The sequence below is a fragment of the Platichthys flesus genome, chromosome 17 (genome assembly GCF_949316205.1).
Source record: "Platichthys flesus chromosome 17, fPlaFle2.1, whole genome shotgun sequence".
In the NCBI taxonomy this organism is placed as follows: Eukaryota; Metazoa; Chordata; class Actinopteri; order Pleuronectiformes; family Pleuronectidae; genus Platichthys; species Platichthys flesus.
In genome coordinates this window covers 3,163,154-3,176,318 of record NC_084961.1, presented here as the reverse complement: position 1 = coordinate 3,176,318, position 13,165 = coordinate 3,163,154, and the positions used below count along the sequence as shown (strand labels likewise).

Below are 13,165 nucleotides of genomic sequence, written 5' to 3'. Positions count from 1 at the left end.
GGAGAACAGGAAATTATGAAAATTAATTTAGAAATGGAAACAGGAATCCCTCGAGCACATCGATCACCAGTGAGAACTACGACATCAACATAATTACAAAATGTAAATACCGGGAATGGCCATTGCGGAAATATGTATTTGCTGAACGGGGGTTTGGTTTCATTCAAATCTTACACTTCATAATTTTGAATCAATATTTTTCTCACATAAAACGAGCCACTGCGGAGGAAACTGTCAACAAAATAACAAAATATTTAACGTATCATAACAACGTATAAATCAGTGAATGGACGTCCACCGCGTTGATGTTTGTAGAATAACCTCTTTTAATGAGGACATCCATCGAGGCGATCAACAGGCCGAGTCTGCACCAGTTTAGTGGTCGAAGGTCTTGTGCGCATATGTTCATAATTATATTGGCATTATTGAGTCATTTAGCACCGGGGGCGGCTTTTGATTTAATTAGTGACCTAGATAAAGTTGAGGTAATTACAGTTTGTCATATTCTCGAACAATGGCGCTAACGATGTGTGTTGGCTGTAATATCCCACTGTCAAATCAGCCGGCTCCGCTTGTCAATAACCAATCAACAGGGAGGATTCGCCCCATCGGTGTTTCATATCAAAAATAAACCGCCATCCTTTGTTTTACTGTGTCCTCTGAATCTCACCACGGGCTATGTTATTCAATATTGATCTCTTTTGGTGTTGGTAACAATATGCTGCTATTGACTTTACTGTACATGGTGTACTTATACAGCAGCTGCTCTGATAGAACACATAATTTGCCCTATATTTGATTTAAGTTTGTCTTGGGGGGGGAGGACATAATTAAGCACACAAAAACATTTATTTTAAATAACACAAATCCTCTGATTCAGTCAAGTGTTTCCAAAAGTGCTTGAAGTTGAACGTCTAACTCGCTCCTCTGGTTTCCATCAGTGTGGGAACATGGCCAGAGAAGGCCTGAGGACGCTGGTGGTGTCCAAGAAGTCTCTTTCTGAGGAGCAGTATCAGGACTTTGAGGTATGGAAGGAACCCTGATGTACTTCCGGTTCTCTCTCTACTGTCCAACCGATTCTTTTGCACTAGTTGTGTCTCTACTTTGTGCAGAATCGCTACAACCAGGCGAAGCTCAGCATCCATGACCGAGGCCTGAAGGTGGCAGCGGTGGTGGAGAGTCTGGAGAGGGAGATGGAGCTTCTGTGTCTGACGGGTGTGGAGGACCAGCTGCAGGCCGACGTCAGGCCCACGCTGGAGCTGCTCAGAAACGCTGGCATCAAGGTCAGCAAGGGAGAGGATGATGATGATGATGATGATGATGGAGAAAGACTGGGAACGCCACTTCTTCTGTCCTGCAAACTGATGTTGTTTCCTGCTTAGATCTGGATGTTGACGGGGGACAAGCTTGAGACGGCTACGTGCATCGCCAAAAGCTCCCATCTGGTCTCCAGGAGCCAAGACATCCACGTCTTCAGACCAGTACGCTGCTTTACTTTCCCTCTTTCCCTCTTCTCCTCGTGCCGGTTTCTGGAGATACAGGAGACGAAGACACCCGTCAAATATTCTTGTGACTAATTGTATTGTGTGGCCCTCGAGCAGATCTCGAGCAGAGGAGAGGCCCATCTGGAGCTCAACGCCTTCAGAAGGAAACATGACTGTGCTCTGGTCATCTCTGGAGACTCCTTAGAGGTGCTACAACACAACACCACACACACAGCCACATCTCTCTGTGCAACACATGATGATGAGGACGCAGCCAAATAGGCGAGGAGAGACTAGAAAACAGTTCTCAGCCAAAAATAATAATTCAGAGTTCAATGAAAGCCTTAAGGAGCAAGTTAAGAAACATCATTTCTTTTATAGGAGTTTTAAGTTTGTGTTTAAAGAGAAACTGATTCTTTTTTTTTCATTTCTATTGACCCAGAATTTGGTTTACAAGTCCAAGTGATGTAATATTTGTAGTAAGAAACCATGCAGATGCATCAGTAGCTTGTTCTATCATGTAAACAGTGTATGTTGTGTCACTGCAGGTGTGTTTGAGTTACTACGAGCATGAGTTTGTGGAGCTGGCGTGTCAGTGCCCGGCCGTCGTCTGCTGCCGCTGCTCCCCGACCCAGAAAGCCCAGATCGTCCGGCTCCTCGCGCAGCACACGTCCAACAGAACCTGCGCCATAGGTGAGAGCTGAGGACGGGTGTTGCCCTGGGAAATATGTCTGTGTGGACACAGCTCAGTCTACAAGGGAGGACTTCATTAGACTCTGTGTTAATGAATCAACTGGACAGATGAATGAATCAATGAATGTTTACTAAGATGCTGAAAACACATTCTAATTCCAGCTGATTGTGTTTTTAACACACGTGACCAGACACACACATAATAAAGCAACATGTACTGCACGTCTTGTATTACTTGTATTCCCTTCTTCATCCACAAGATGGCAGTCAAAGCTCAGTATGAGAAGCCATTAAACATGCATTTTCTAAAACCATGTGTAGCTTTTTTTTTAAATGTTGAATTTGTCTGTTTCCTAACAGGTGACGGAGGAAATGATGTGAGCATGATCCAGGCGGCACACTGTGGGATTGGCATTGAAGGAAAGGTAACAGCTTCCCCCAACACACAAGTGACCAGAGAGCCTTTTCAGTATGACCTCAGATGTTTGCCTGGATTAGAACCTGTCCCCTGATCCAGTCAGAGCAACTCTGATCTGTTTTAAATAAAAGCCACAAACTGTCCACGTTTCCTTTAAAATTCAATTTACACCTTTATTCTGTTGTTTTTACAAGGTGGTGCTGTTATAACCTGTCAGAATCACCATGTCCCTCCACTTGTTGTTTCTCCACCAGGAAGGAAAACAAGCGTCTCTGGCCGCTGACTTCTCCATCACTCAGTTCAAGCACATCGGCCGCCTGCTCATGGTTCACGGCAGGAACAGCTACAAGCGTTCTGCGGCTCTGGGTCAGTTTGTGATGCACAGAGGGATGATCATCTCCGCCATGCAGGTACAGGAAGCACCACCACACAGAGTTCTATTATTGATTTATCGCTAAAACTTCTTAAGTTGTACTTGTTTGAAGTGTTGTTCTTGATATCTGTTCTTGATTAAGTGTCTTTTTGTACTTTTTGCTGTGTGGTGACGACAAACAAATTTTTTCTACATTGTGTAATTTGGAAAACCCACAAACTTCACGACATTATTTATACGTTTTCTGTCCTCAGGCCGTTTTCTCCTCAGTGTTCTTCTTTGCCTCCGTGCCCTTGTACCAGGGTTTCCTCATGGTTGGGTAAGTGCCTTCGCCAGAAATCACTTAAACTTGTGTCCTGTATTGTCGCAGTGACACAACCCCTGATATATGAGGATCTCTCTCCACAGGTATGCCACTATTTACACCATGTTCCCAGTGTTCTCTCTGGTTCTGGACCAGGACGTGAAGCCGGAGATGGCTCTGCTCTACCCGGAGCTTTACAAAGACCTCACCAAAGTAAAAGAACCTTCTCAAACTCTTCTGTTCTCATTTCCTTCTTCAGAAAAAATGTGAAGTTACACTTGTTGGTGTTTCTCTCTTTCAGGGGCGTTCGTTGTCTTTCAAGACTTTCCTCATCTGGGTTCTGATCAGTGTTTATCAGGGTGAGGTGCACAAACTCTGAATTACACTGTAATACGGTTACATCATGACTCTCATGTCTTCAAGGCACATCCACTCTGTCTTGGCCAACTGTCGGAGAAACTCCTCATCCACCATTTCATCATTTCTCCTGTGTCTAATACCGCGGGTCCCCGGGCCTCTCAGAACTCTCAGAGTCCGTTTCTCAGTATCTTAGGTTTCAACCCAGCGTCCACTTTTACATGCAGGCTTTTGTCCGTCCAGTAAATCGATATTTCTGTAATCGCTAAGCCATGCAGTGTGTGAGAAAGATCTATGTTCCTGCTGGAGCGTGACTTCCTGACAGCTCCAGGTTTTTAATTAAAGGCCAATACCAGGTCTGTGGGTGGAGGGGTGGGGGGGACAACAGACACAGGAGGGAAATATTAGGGCCCCAATCTCAACCTAATTTATTACAGCGTTTGACTCGCTGGAATGCACTGTAGAGAAACTGTGTGTGAGAGTAATTATGTGATCACTTATCGGCCATTAGGCTCAATTTATGTATCTTAATGTTAAAATGAAAAGCTCCCAAGATAGAGAACTTTCCAAGAGATGAGTGAGCGACTGGACAATTAAAGAGTGAAACACACTGAGCTGCTTCTACTCTCATAGAAGATGATATCTGACCTGAGCTCCAGACACACAATCCTTCACTCAGTGTCTCCGTCACACAGGGCGACTCAAGAAGAGTAGAAGTGATTGGACCAAAGTGAATAAAGGAAGTTTGTGAGATTTCTCAGAAGTTTCTTGAGTGAAGGAAAAGGACGATAAGCGGGCCAAACTTAAGTCAAAATAAAGTATTTTTTAAAGAAGAGTGTGTAATTTACAAGTAAAAAACTGGATGTAGTGAATATAAATGTGGTTTTATTGAATCATTAGGGTTAACAGATAAAAACTAATCAACTAGAGCAGCACACCCCCACAATTCTAGTTCCTGGGATTGAAAAATACAAATAAATGTGCAAGTGCATCAAGTTGTATAATCCCATAAATCTAAATGCCATAAACATGTCACAATCCATATATCCTGAATATCAACAAAATGGGCCTTATTTTGAAACGTTGAGGAAATATAATAAACATCCAAACCAAAATGTTGGATCCAAACCAAACCAAAATGTTACGGGTTCTTCCTCCGGCCCAAATCGGTTCAGTAATTCTGTTTGATCCTGCGGACAAATAAACAAACAAACAAACAATGGATGAAAACACGACCTTGGCGTCGGTAACAGTTTGGTGCAAAGCCATCAGGACAAGGATCCTGGAAAAAAGTGAAAACACTGGAACAGGACCTGTGAACATTGATCTAAATGTGTTTCCTTTGGCGCCCTCAGGTGGCATCCTCATGTATGGCGCTCTGGTGCTGTTCGAGTCGGAGTTCGTGCACGTGGTGGCCATCTCCTTCACGGCGCTGATCCTCACGGAGCTGCTGATGGTGGCGCTCACCATCCGAACGTGGCACTGGCTCATGGTCGTGGCCGAGTTCTCGAGTCTCGGCTGCTACCTCGCGTCCCTCGCCTTCCTCAACGAGTACTTCGGTGAGTACTGCGTGTTTCTCCCAGAGTTTGTACTTCATCCGAAACCTAAAGAAATTAGTTTTACTGTCGTGATAAAGAAAAAGAAGCTGAAATTATGAAATAGCATTTTACTTCCGACTGATCTTCCTGTTCATGGAAGGAAGACATTTTGTTAAGTTCAGAATTAAACACACTGAGCACTTCCTGGCGCCTCAGTCTCCCCCAGCTTCCTGTCCCCTGTGACGTGACGTGACGATGTCTGATTCCCCCCCCCCCCCCCCCCTCTGTGTGCCTCTGTTCACTGCTGATGTGTCACTCACTGTTTCTGCTGCACTTCTCTTGCTTCTGTACGTTGCTAACAGGCATAGGCAGGGTCTCGTTGGGAGCTTTTCTTGGTAGGTGCGCAAGCCTGTAAATTAAATTCACCTGAATCCATCTGTCTGTTGTGGCTTGAATTTCATGTGTCATCACAGTTTTTTTTCAGTATTTAAAGTCACATGCACTGCTCGTCTTCGTTGTCTCATGCTAGTTGTCATCTCATTTTTGTGTCGCGATAAAAACACACAAACTTCAACACATCCTGATTTATTTTTATCTCTTGTAATTTAAGCTGTTTTCAGATTAAATTGTATTGTCAGTGCTTCGTCTGAAAGCAGCTTCAGGGATGATACTACAATCCTGACATGTTTCACTGAGCGATCGTGTCTCTCTCTCTCTCTCTCTTCTTCCAGACTTGTCCTTCATCACCACTTGGCCTTTCCTGTGGAAGGTGTCTGCCATCACGCTGGTCAGCTGTCTTCCTCTCTACATCATCAAGTACCTGAAGCGCAAGTTCTCACCGCCGAGCTACTCCAAGCTCTCCTCGTGAGGCCGACTGGGATCAGCTGGGATCAACTGGGACCAGCTTTGTTCTTGTTGTAGTTCAATGCTTCCACAAGCTTTCTATCTCCAGCACTTTGTTTTTTTAAACCTCCTCAGTGGGGGACGTGTGACCCGACGTGGTCGAGGAACCACTGGAACTTGCTCTTTTGGATTATCTTTCTTACCTGAGACGTGGAACTACTTGAAAAGTTGGAGCACATGATGAAAGAGGACAGAAGGAAGGAGTTTTGCCACAGAAGAGAGTGAATCACTTAAAAGGCCTGAATCACTCGACCCTTCTGATCAGTTAGGGTCAACCTGCCTTCCTTTGTTTTAAAAGTATTTCAAATCAAAATCTGCTTCAAGTGTCACTCCAAACACTTCGGCTGCATTACCACGAATGTTTGACTTTTTATAAACGTGGAGTTCAGATTTTTTTAGGTATTATTTTTTACTATGATTACAGTTGTTACAGTAGTTGCTGCATCTTTGAACAATGTCCAGTTGCTTTAAAAGGGGACGAAGAGTTTCCCTGTGTATCTGTAAATAGCTTTTTGAATACCACTGCCGTCGATGTAGAGCTCGCTGCTGCGTTGAATCTTCACCGACCAAAAAGGATCATAAAGAGAAACCGAGGAGCGTTGGTCCCGGGTCGAAACCCCCCCCCCCCCCCGGGATCTCTGTGCTTTAGCTGCTGTTGTCATTAAGACTCGTCGGGCTCTCACCTCCTGCAGAACACAACCAGCACACTCCAAAGCTACATTCAGCGTTGTGTCGTTTGCGTATTCCAGCCTTGATGTCGTCTGTCGCTTGAAGCCACATTTCACAGCATCGGGTCTAAAACAATCAGACTTTTGGTCCCTGTTTGTTTTTAATCTGCTGATTCAGCAACAAACTCGCTGCTCTTCTCTGACGTGTTTCTTCTGACGGTCAAGTTAAAGTCACAAGAAGGAGCCTGAAAAAAACTCTGATGGATGGATATTTTTAGGCCTTTATTGATAATACGAGCCCCCCCCCCCTCCCCTCCTGGGCGTCTGTGTGACTTTGACATTCAGGGGGGAATGAGTTTTATCATTCACTCCATGTTCTCTGAATCCCAGTAGGAGAAACCAGCTGGGAGACAGTTTAAATGTGATGTTTTACCAGTTTGTGGTTCAGTCAGGTTGTCTTTTGTTTCCCTGAAGTTGAACTCAGGCGGATCATAGTCTCTGTAACATGAAGCTGTAGTTCAAGACAAAAAGACAGAAAGTGTATGTGGTTATTAAAGAATGAGTCGCTCACTTTAATACAACTTGACTTTAGACTTTTACACGACTAAACTCCACGTGTTCATTCCTGCTCTGTGTGTTTGTCGACATGTGTGTGTGTGTTGTTTTCATGTCCCGCGCTGCGATTTCTAACAGTGTCTTTTATTTATAATATTGTTAATGAATAAAGGGTAATTCAAGAAAATGAAGCTACACATTTGAAATGGTTTCACTTCCTGTTTTCTGACACAAATTCAAGGTTATTTCTTTTTCTTCCAATCTTGAAAGTCTTCAAACGGCCACTAGGTGGAGGTAGAGACCTAGTGGCCGTTTACTGCACAGTCAGACGAACGTGTGTCTCCTCGCGTGTACACTGCGTCTTTGTGCATCATCAGCCTCTAAATGGTTTTTCACATCAAGATCCCTGAATCACCAGTAGCTTCTGCACAATCCTGCAAAACAATAAACTACCAATCGAACTGAAACTTCTCATTCCTGTGAACTTAAATGTTAAAGATTCAAGTAAGAGTTAATTTGAGAAAGAACATTTGGTTTTGTAAGAACACGTGGAACCAGAATAAGACTCGCAACGTTAACTATGGGTTACAGACAAAGTACACAAGACCGACAACACACACAAAAAGGACTTGTTCGTATTTGTAACCGTTTCTAAATCCAAATGTTCATTATTTCAGTTACACATTCTATAACGAAGCCGCAACTGTTTGTAGAGAGAACCACAGTTAAGAGAATGGTTTCTTTGAATAAGCACACAGTGCTAGTAATTACAGGTTGTGTCTTCAAATGTAAGCAGTGCAGAGGATACTGTAAAAAAAAACAACTATGTGATCTAACGCAAGCAAACGCACAATGTGTTATCAATTTCTCCCCCCGGAGCAGGAAGTAGTTTGTGACCCGGTGATGAATGTGATGGTCCGATGGCTCCAACATGTTCAGGGATGCTCTCTCTCTCTCTCGCTCTCTCTCTCTCTCCCGCTCTGTCTCTGACTCTCTCTCTCTCTCTCTCTCTCTCTCTCATCTGCTTGTTGTCACTGTGGAGCAGAGATGAGCCACAGGTTCGTATTTAACTGTTCCTCCGCTGTGTGTGTGTCTGTGGAAGTTCTGCTGTGCTTTCCACCAGCAGCAGTGATGGAGCGAATCATGTTCACATCACTGATGAGTTATTGTGCAAACACAGAAAACTTTCTCTTGGTCGGAACTTTAGTTTCTTCATTACATTTATTCATGTTGTTTTGATTATTTAAAGTTGACGTCAGGTCAGGAAGTGATCAATGGAACCCGTTGTTGGATTTAAAGCAAAAGTGATTGATTTAAAATAGGAAAAACATAAAATAGTAAGAATTCAACATACTAAAAGAGATAAATTAACTTTTTTATATGCTTTAATGGTTTATAAAAGACTTACAATCTAATACAGGTTCAGCACATTTCAGATCTTCAGATTCTATAATTTTGCAGTTTGCCACACGGGTAAAAATATTAACTTACATTAAAAGATAAATAGTGTTATAAAGAACTATTAGAAAATAAATGGATGAGACTGGATAATTTTGCTCAGTCTGCACAGCAGCTGGTTGTTGTTGTTGACTGTAATTGTGTTTTTATTTGGGTGTACTTTTGATTGTGTGTTTAGGACACACTTATAGAAAGAGTATGGAGGTTACACTGGTTTTGCTCAGGACTAGTGAGACATCTAGTGGCGTTGAACACCACACAGCCACAGAAATAAAAGATAAGACGAACTAAATGACTTCATGCAGTCTCTGGTTCAATTTACCCATTCTTTAGGATCAGGTAGAGGTTCAGTGTCTTTGCTCATGGACACTTCAGCACTCTGTAGAGGAGCCGGGGGTCGAACCAGGGCCTAAAGCCCCCTGAACTCTGACCTCCAGACAAAAAGATAAAAGAAAAGTACAGATCTCATTCACAATCTTTGTTTTTCAAATAAATCCACATATATAAGTGATTTCCCCGTGCAGACTCGGGTCCAGAGGAACCTCCTCCACCTCCTCTGTGGGACAAGCTGCTCAGAAGCTTCAGATTAAACTGTGTCAGAGCAGAAACACGAAGCTGGAGCCGCTCCATCGTCTGACTGGAGGTTAATAAACAACTTCTCTTCCCGTTGTTCCTTAACTTAATTTGAAGCACAACAGCAAAACACCTCTCGACCAAACTGGATTTGATGGGAGCCGTGAGTGGGAAACAAAACACTTACGCAGCAGAAATGTTCAGATGCACGGAGCGTTTTGTCAAATTAGTGTTTTTTTCACATTTTCTTCTGCTTTTTTATATATGTACGTGTCTTCTGGAGGGAGACCTACCATTATGCCATTATGCTATCTTGTTACTAAGCGGCTAAGTGGCTTCTGCAGCCATATTCCATCTGACTGGGCTTGTTATGAAATTCCACAGCACCCTGTTTGAATTAAGAAACATCGACCCGCAGAGATTAGGTTACCGGTAATGATATTCCCCGACCGGCTCGACGAGGGAGGAGAGGTTCGAAATCTCAAAGAAGCCGAGACGGTTCCTCCGTCCTCAAGGAAAAATCTGTCCAACGTTTAATTATTTATTCATACGCAAAAAATACACAACAACACAATCTACGGGTTAAAGCTCATACAGATGTGTTTCTGGAGGTTTGAGTGGAGACTGAATGAGGACGTTTAAATCAGCTTCAGACTAAATTCATGTTCAGTTAATTGTTTATTTAAGCTGCAGATTTGTTTTGCCACAGTGGCTTCTGGGTAACGGTGGCAGAGGTTGCTCTCCAGGCGATAGACAAGAGAAGGGCGCCGGTGTTTCCTGTTGACGTCACATCTTATTTTTTGTTTGTTTTTAAATAAACGTCACAAAACGTATTTGGACTCGTGGATCTTCTTGAACGCATCACAGGAGAGAACCTGTGGATCCTCGACCTTAAATTGAGTAGTTTCCACAAAACCACTCTCTGGTTTCTTTAATATAGTTATAATAAATTAGTTTAATATTAGTTTGCAGAATCGTTTTCAGTGATTTCACTGGATATTAGAGGTTGAGCTGTTTTTTACAAATTGATCTCAAATGCAAACAATTCACATTTTTGGATACTTTACAATACATATCTACATAATTAGATAGTCTCCTTAAATGCACCATGTTCCACAGTTCCTGTAAATTCTGTGTAATCCTGTTTCCAGACCAACGGACACGGGGTGAAAACAGAACCTCTGTGGTGGAGGAGTTTATAACAACTTCCTTTTGTCCTTTACACTTATATAAATTAGTCTTTTCAACCTGAATGATGAAATAATCTTTACTCTTTGTGTTGAGGTTGTTTCTTTTGAAGAGCAGAATGACGTGGACAGAAAAGTTCCTGGTGTCACCGGGCCACTTCCCAGCTGTCCCTCTGTCTGTGCACCACAGTCCCCAGTAAACCCAGTTCCCTGCTCTCACACTGGCTCCATTCTGGATTCATGTAAACGACCTTGGGCACGTGGAGCCTGAGCAGCCGTGACCAACGGCTCCGAGACACTGGAGCGCTGTGTTGGGCCTTCAGGGAGCGGTTGCTCGGTGTCGTGCCGGAGCTCCACGCCGGATCCGGGAGAGAAAGTGACCCCCCCCCCTCCCCCCCCTGGCTCTGGAGACTCCTCCCTCGGCCGCAGCCAAGCAACGTGCCCTCACAACAGGAAACAGAGCAGGGGATTCCGTCACAGCGCCGGGGCAGAAAGGAGAACATTGATGGGAGACAGGAAGTCTGACTGTAAGAGCGGGTGGGAAGGCGGTGGGGTGTGGCAGTGTGTTGTTAGGGTGGGGGGGGATCCTCCAACAGGCCTAATAATACACGAAACACAAAAATCCTATTTATTAAGTCAAAACCTTCACAGTGACCAAAATGAAACCCACTGGGTTCCTGCAGTGACTCATCGGCACAAGAGACGCTTCATTCGTGTGACATGAGATTTCACCGCCGGCACATTTCACTCGTTCTCCGGTGCAGCTTTACTCCCCGGTAGCAGAATGCTCAGGTTTGATCCGGACTCAGTTTGTGGTTCACTCAGGTTATTTTTAATTCTTCCATTTCTCCGTATCGAAGAGACACCCGATAATAAAACACCAGTTCTGAGAGCACACGTGTGAGGGAGGCTCCAGAAACACACACAACCCAGCACAGTCGACTTCTTCGTCCGATTCGTTTTTCCAACACAAACCGGTGGTTCAGCACCGGAAGTGCCAGAGAGTTGGTGCCGGTTGTTTCTCGGTGTGTGAAGAACTCGTGTTTTTGTTCAGACACGTTTTTTAACGCCAGGCTCTGGAATCCGAGGGTTAGAGCCGTGGAAAGAGGAGGAGCCAGTCGAGGCCTTTTCCACCTCGCTGCCGCCAAACCACGTCATACCAGGCAGAAGGTTTCACCGACCCCTCTGTGGCCACATGGCAGATGACAACCCCCCCCCCCCCCTCGTACCGCTTCCTGACTGTCACAAGTTGGCACAGGAGGGGGGGGGGGAGTCTCACTGTAAACACACTCTGACTTCAGGGATTGGAACCTGCTGCAGCGCCGCGGTGGCGTAACGGCAGAAACATAATGTCACAAGTGAGACATCTTGATTCTTTTAGCTGAATCAATGCTGCCGGGCCCAGAAACTGACGGTGTGCCACAGGCTCTGTTCACTTCTTCCCTAGTTACGAGATTTTCCTGTGGGATTAAAGCGACTCGGAGACAAGTTACACAACAACGGCTCCTGAACTCACAACTCTGTGTAAAAGAGCAGCAACAGATTCAAACTTTAGTTTCTCGTCCTCAAAGGGTCAAACTTCATACGTCCTGATCGCCCCCTGGTGGCTGGCTGCACACTACAGGTCATAAACCCTTCCTCCTCCATGTTAGTGGATGGGACATGGACCAATATCAAAACTACACATCAAATAACTTTTTCTCAAAGATGGTTTCTGTAAGTTTAGAAAACGATCATCATTAGGGTTATTTTATTTTATTCTGACAAAAGATGCCTTTAAGTAAATCTTACACACTTGAACATTTAACTCCAATAATCACTTTTTTGTCTCTTGTTTTGGTCTCCACCTCCTCAGAGGGAACATCAGGTTCTGCTGCTGTGAAAACCTCTTTTGCTTTATCTGCCTTCAAGGATCTGAAACTTTTTTACCAGACGTGAGATTTTACGAGTTAACTTCTGACCTGATTTACAGAATAAACAGGAAACACCTCAGGGATGAATCACTTCGGTGCCTCGTCGATATCAAAGTGAGTCTGTTTCTCTCTGTTTCAACCATCAACACAGGACACTGACGATCTGGATCCATCTGGCCCCGAGTGGCCCCCCCCCATTACCACGGTGTCCACTAACCAGCACCAGGCCCGGCGGCCCCGCCCTGACGCACACGAGTGCACGAGTCAATCAGCAGCAGGGCTATTTATTAACTGCAGGCGGGTGGAAGTGTTTACCACAGCACATGGTTCTGCTACACATGACGTTGAGCCCCCCCCCCTTCTGTTTGCCCCAGCGAGACGTTTCCATTAGGTCAAAGACACCAGTGGGTTTCCTGGGATGACTGGGGAGCCACCGGGCCTGACGCCATGATGAGACACAAGGCTTGGGTTTCACAAGTGTCGTCACTCCCTCAAATACTCTGCTGGCTGGAGGGGGGGGGGGGGGTTGTATTGCCTTGGAAGGATGGCACTCATGCCACGATGTTGCACAATGGAGATTAAGAGCAGATTCCTCGAAACTGTTTCTCTCACACACAAGTTGCACAGAGAAACTAGAAACCAGTTTGACCTCTGAAGGGTTCGGAGACGTGAAAACTGTGGCAGCTTCTGCATCGAGGAAGAAAAGAAGGGAACTCGTCCGTCTCACGTTATAAAAACTGT

The 13,165-nt window shown here is 44.6% G+C and overlaps 1 protein-coding gene across 4 annotated transcripts in view; it reads left to right on the top strand.

The window, feature by feature from the left end:
* atp9b (ATPase phospholipid transporting 9B) overlaps positions 1-7,484 on the top strand; it is a 30,987-nt gene extending 23,503 nt beyond the window's left edge. For 3 of the 4 annotated variants that reach the window (XM_062409694.1, XM_062409696.1, XM_062409697.1), the window contains 13 exons: positions 942-1,025; positions 1,113-1,283; positions 1,383-1,481; positions 1,602-1,691; positions 2,033-2,177; positions 2,538-2,602; positions 2,850-3,005; positions 3,223-3,287; positions 3,377-3,485; positions 3,574-3,631; positions 4,985-5,188; positions 5,530-5,562; positions 5,899-7,484. In XM_062409694.1, the coding sequence (XP_062265678.1) occupies positions 942-1,025; positions 1,113-1,283; positions 1,383-1,481; positions 1,602-1,691; positions 2,033-2,177; positions 2,538-2,602; positions 2,850-3,005; positions 3,223-3,287; positions 3,377-3,485; positions 3,574-3,631; positions 4,985-5,188; positions 5,530-5,562; positions 5,899-6,035 (1,416 nt within the window). In that variant the 3' untranslated portion in view covers positions 6,036-7,484. The remainder of the gene's footprint in view (positions 1-941; positions 1,026-1,112; positions 1,284-1,382; positions 1,482-1,601; positions 1,692-2,032; positions 2,178-2,537; positions 2,603-2,849; positions 3,006-3,222; positions 3,288-3,376; positions 3,486-3,573; positions 3,632-4,984; positions 5,189-5,529; positions 5,563-5,898) is intronic. The other variant, XM_062409695.1, reaches the window with a different exon arrangement.
* Positions 7,485-13,165: the final 5,681 nt, after the last annotated feature.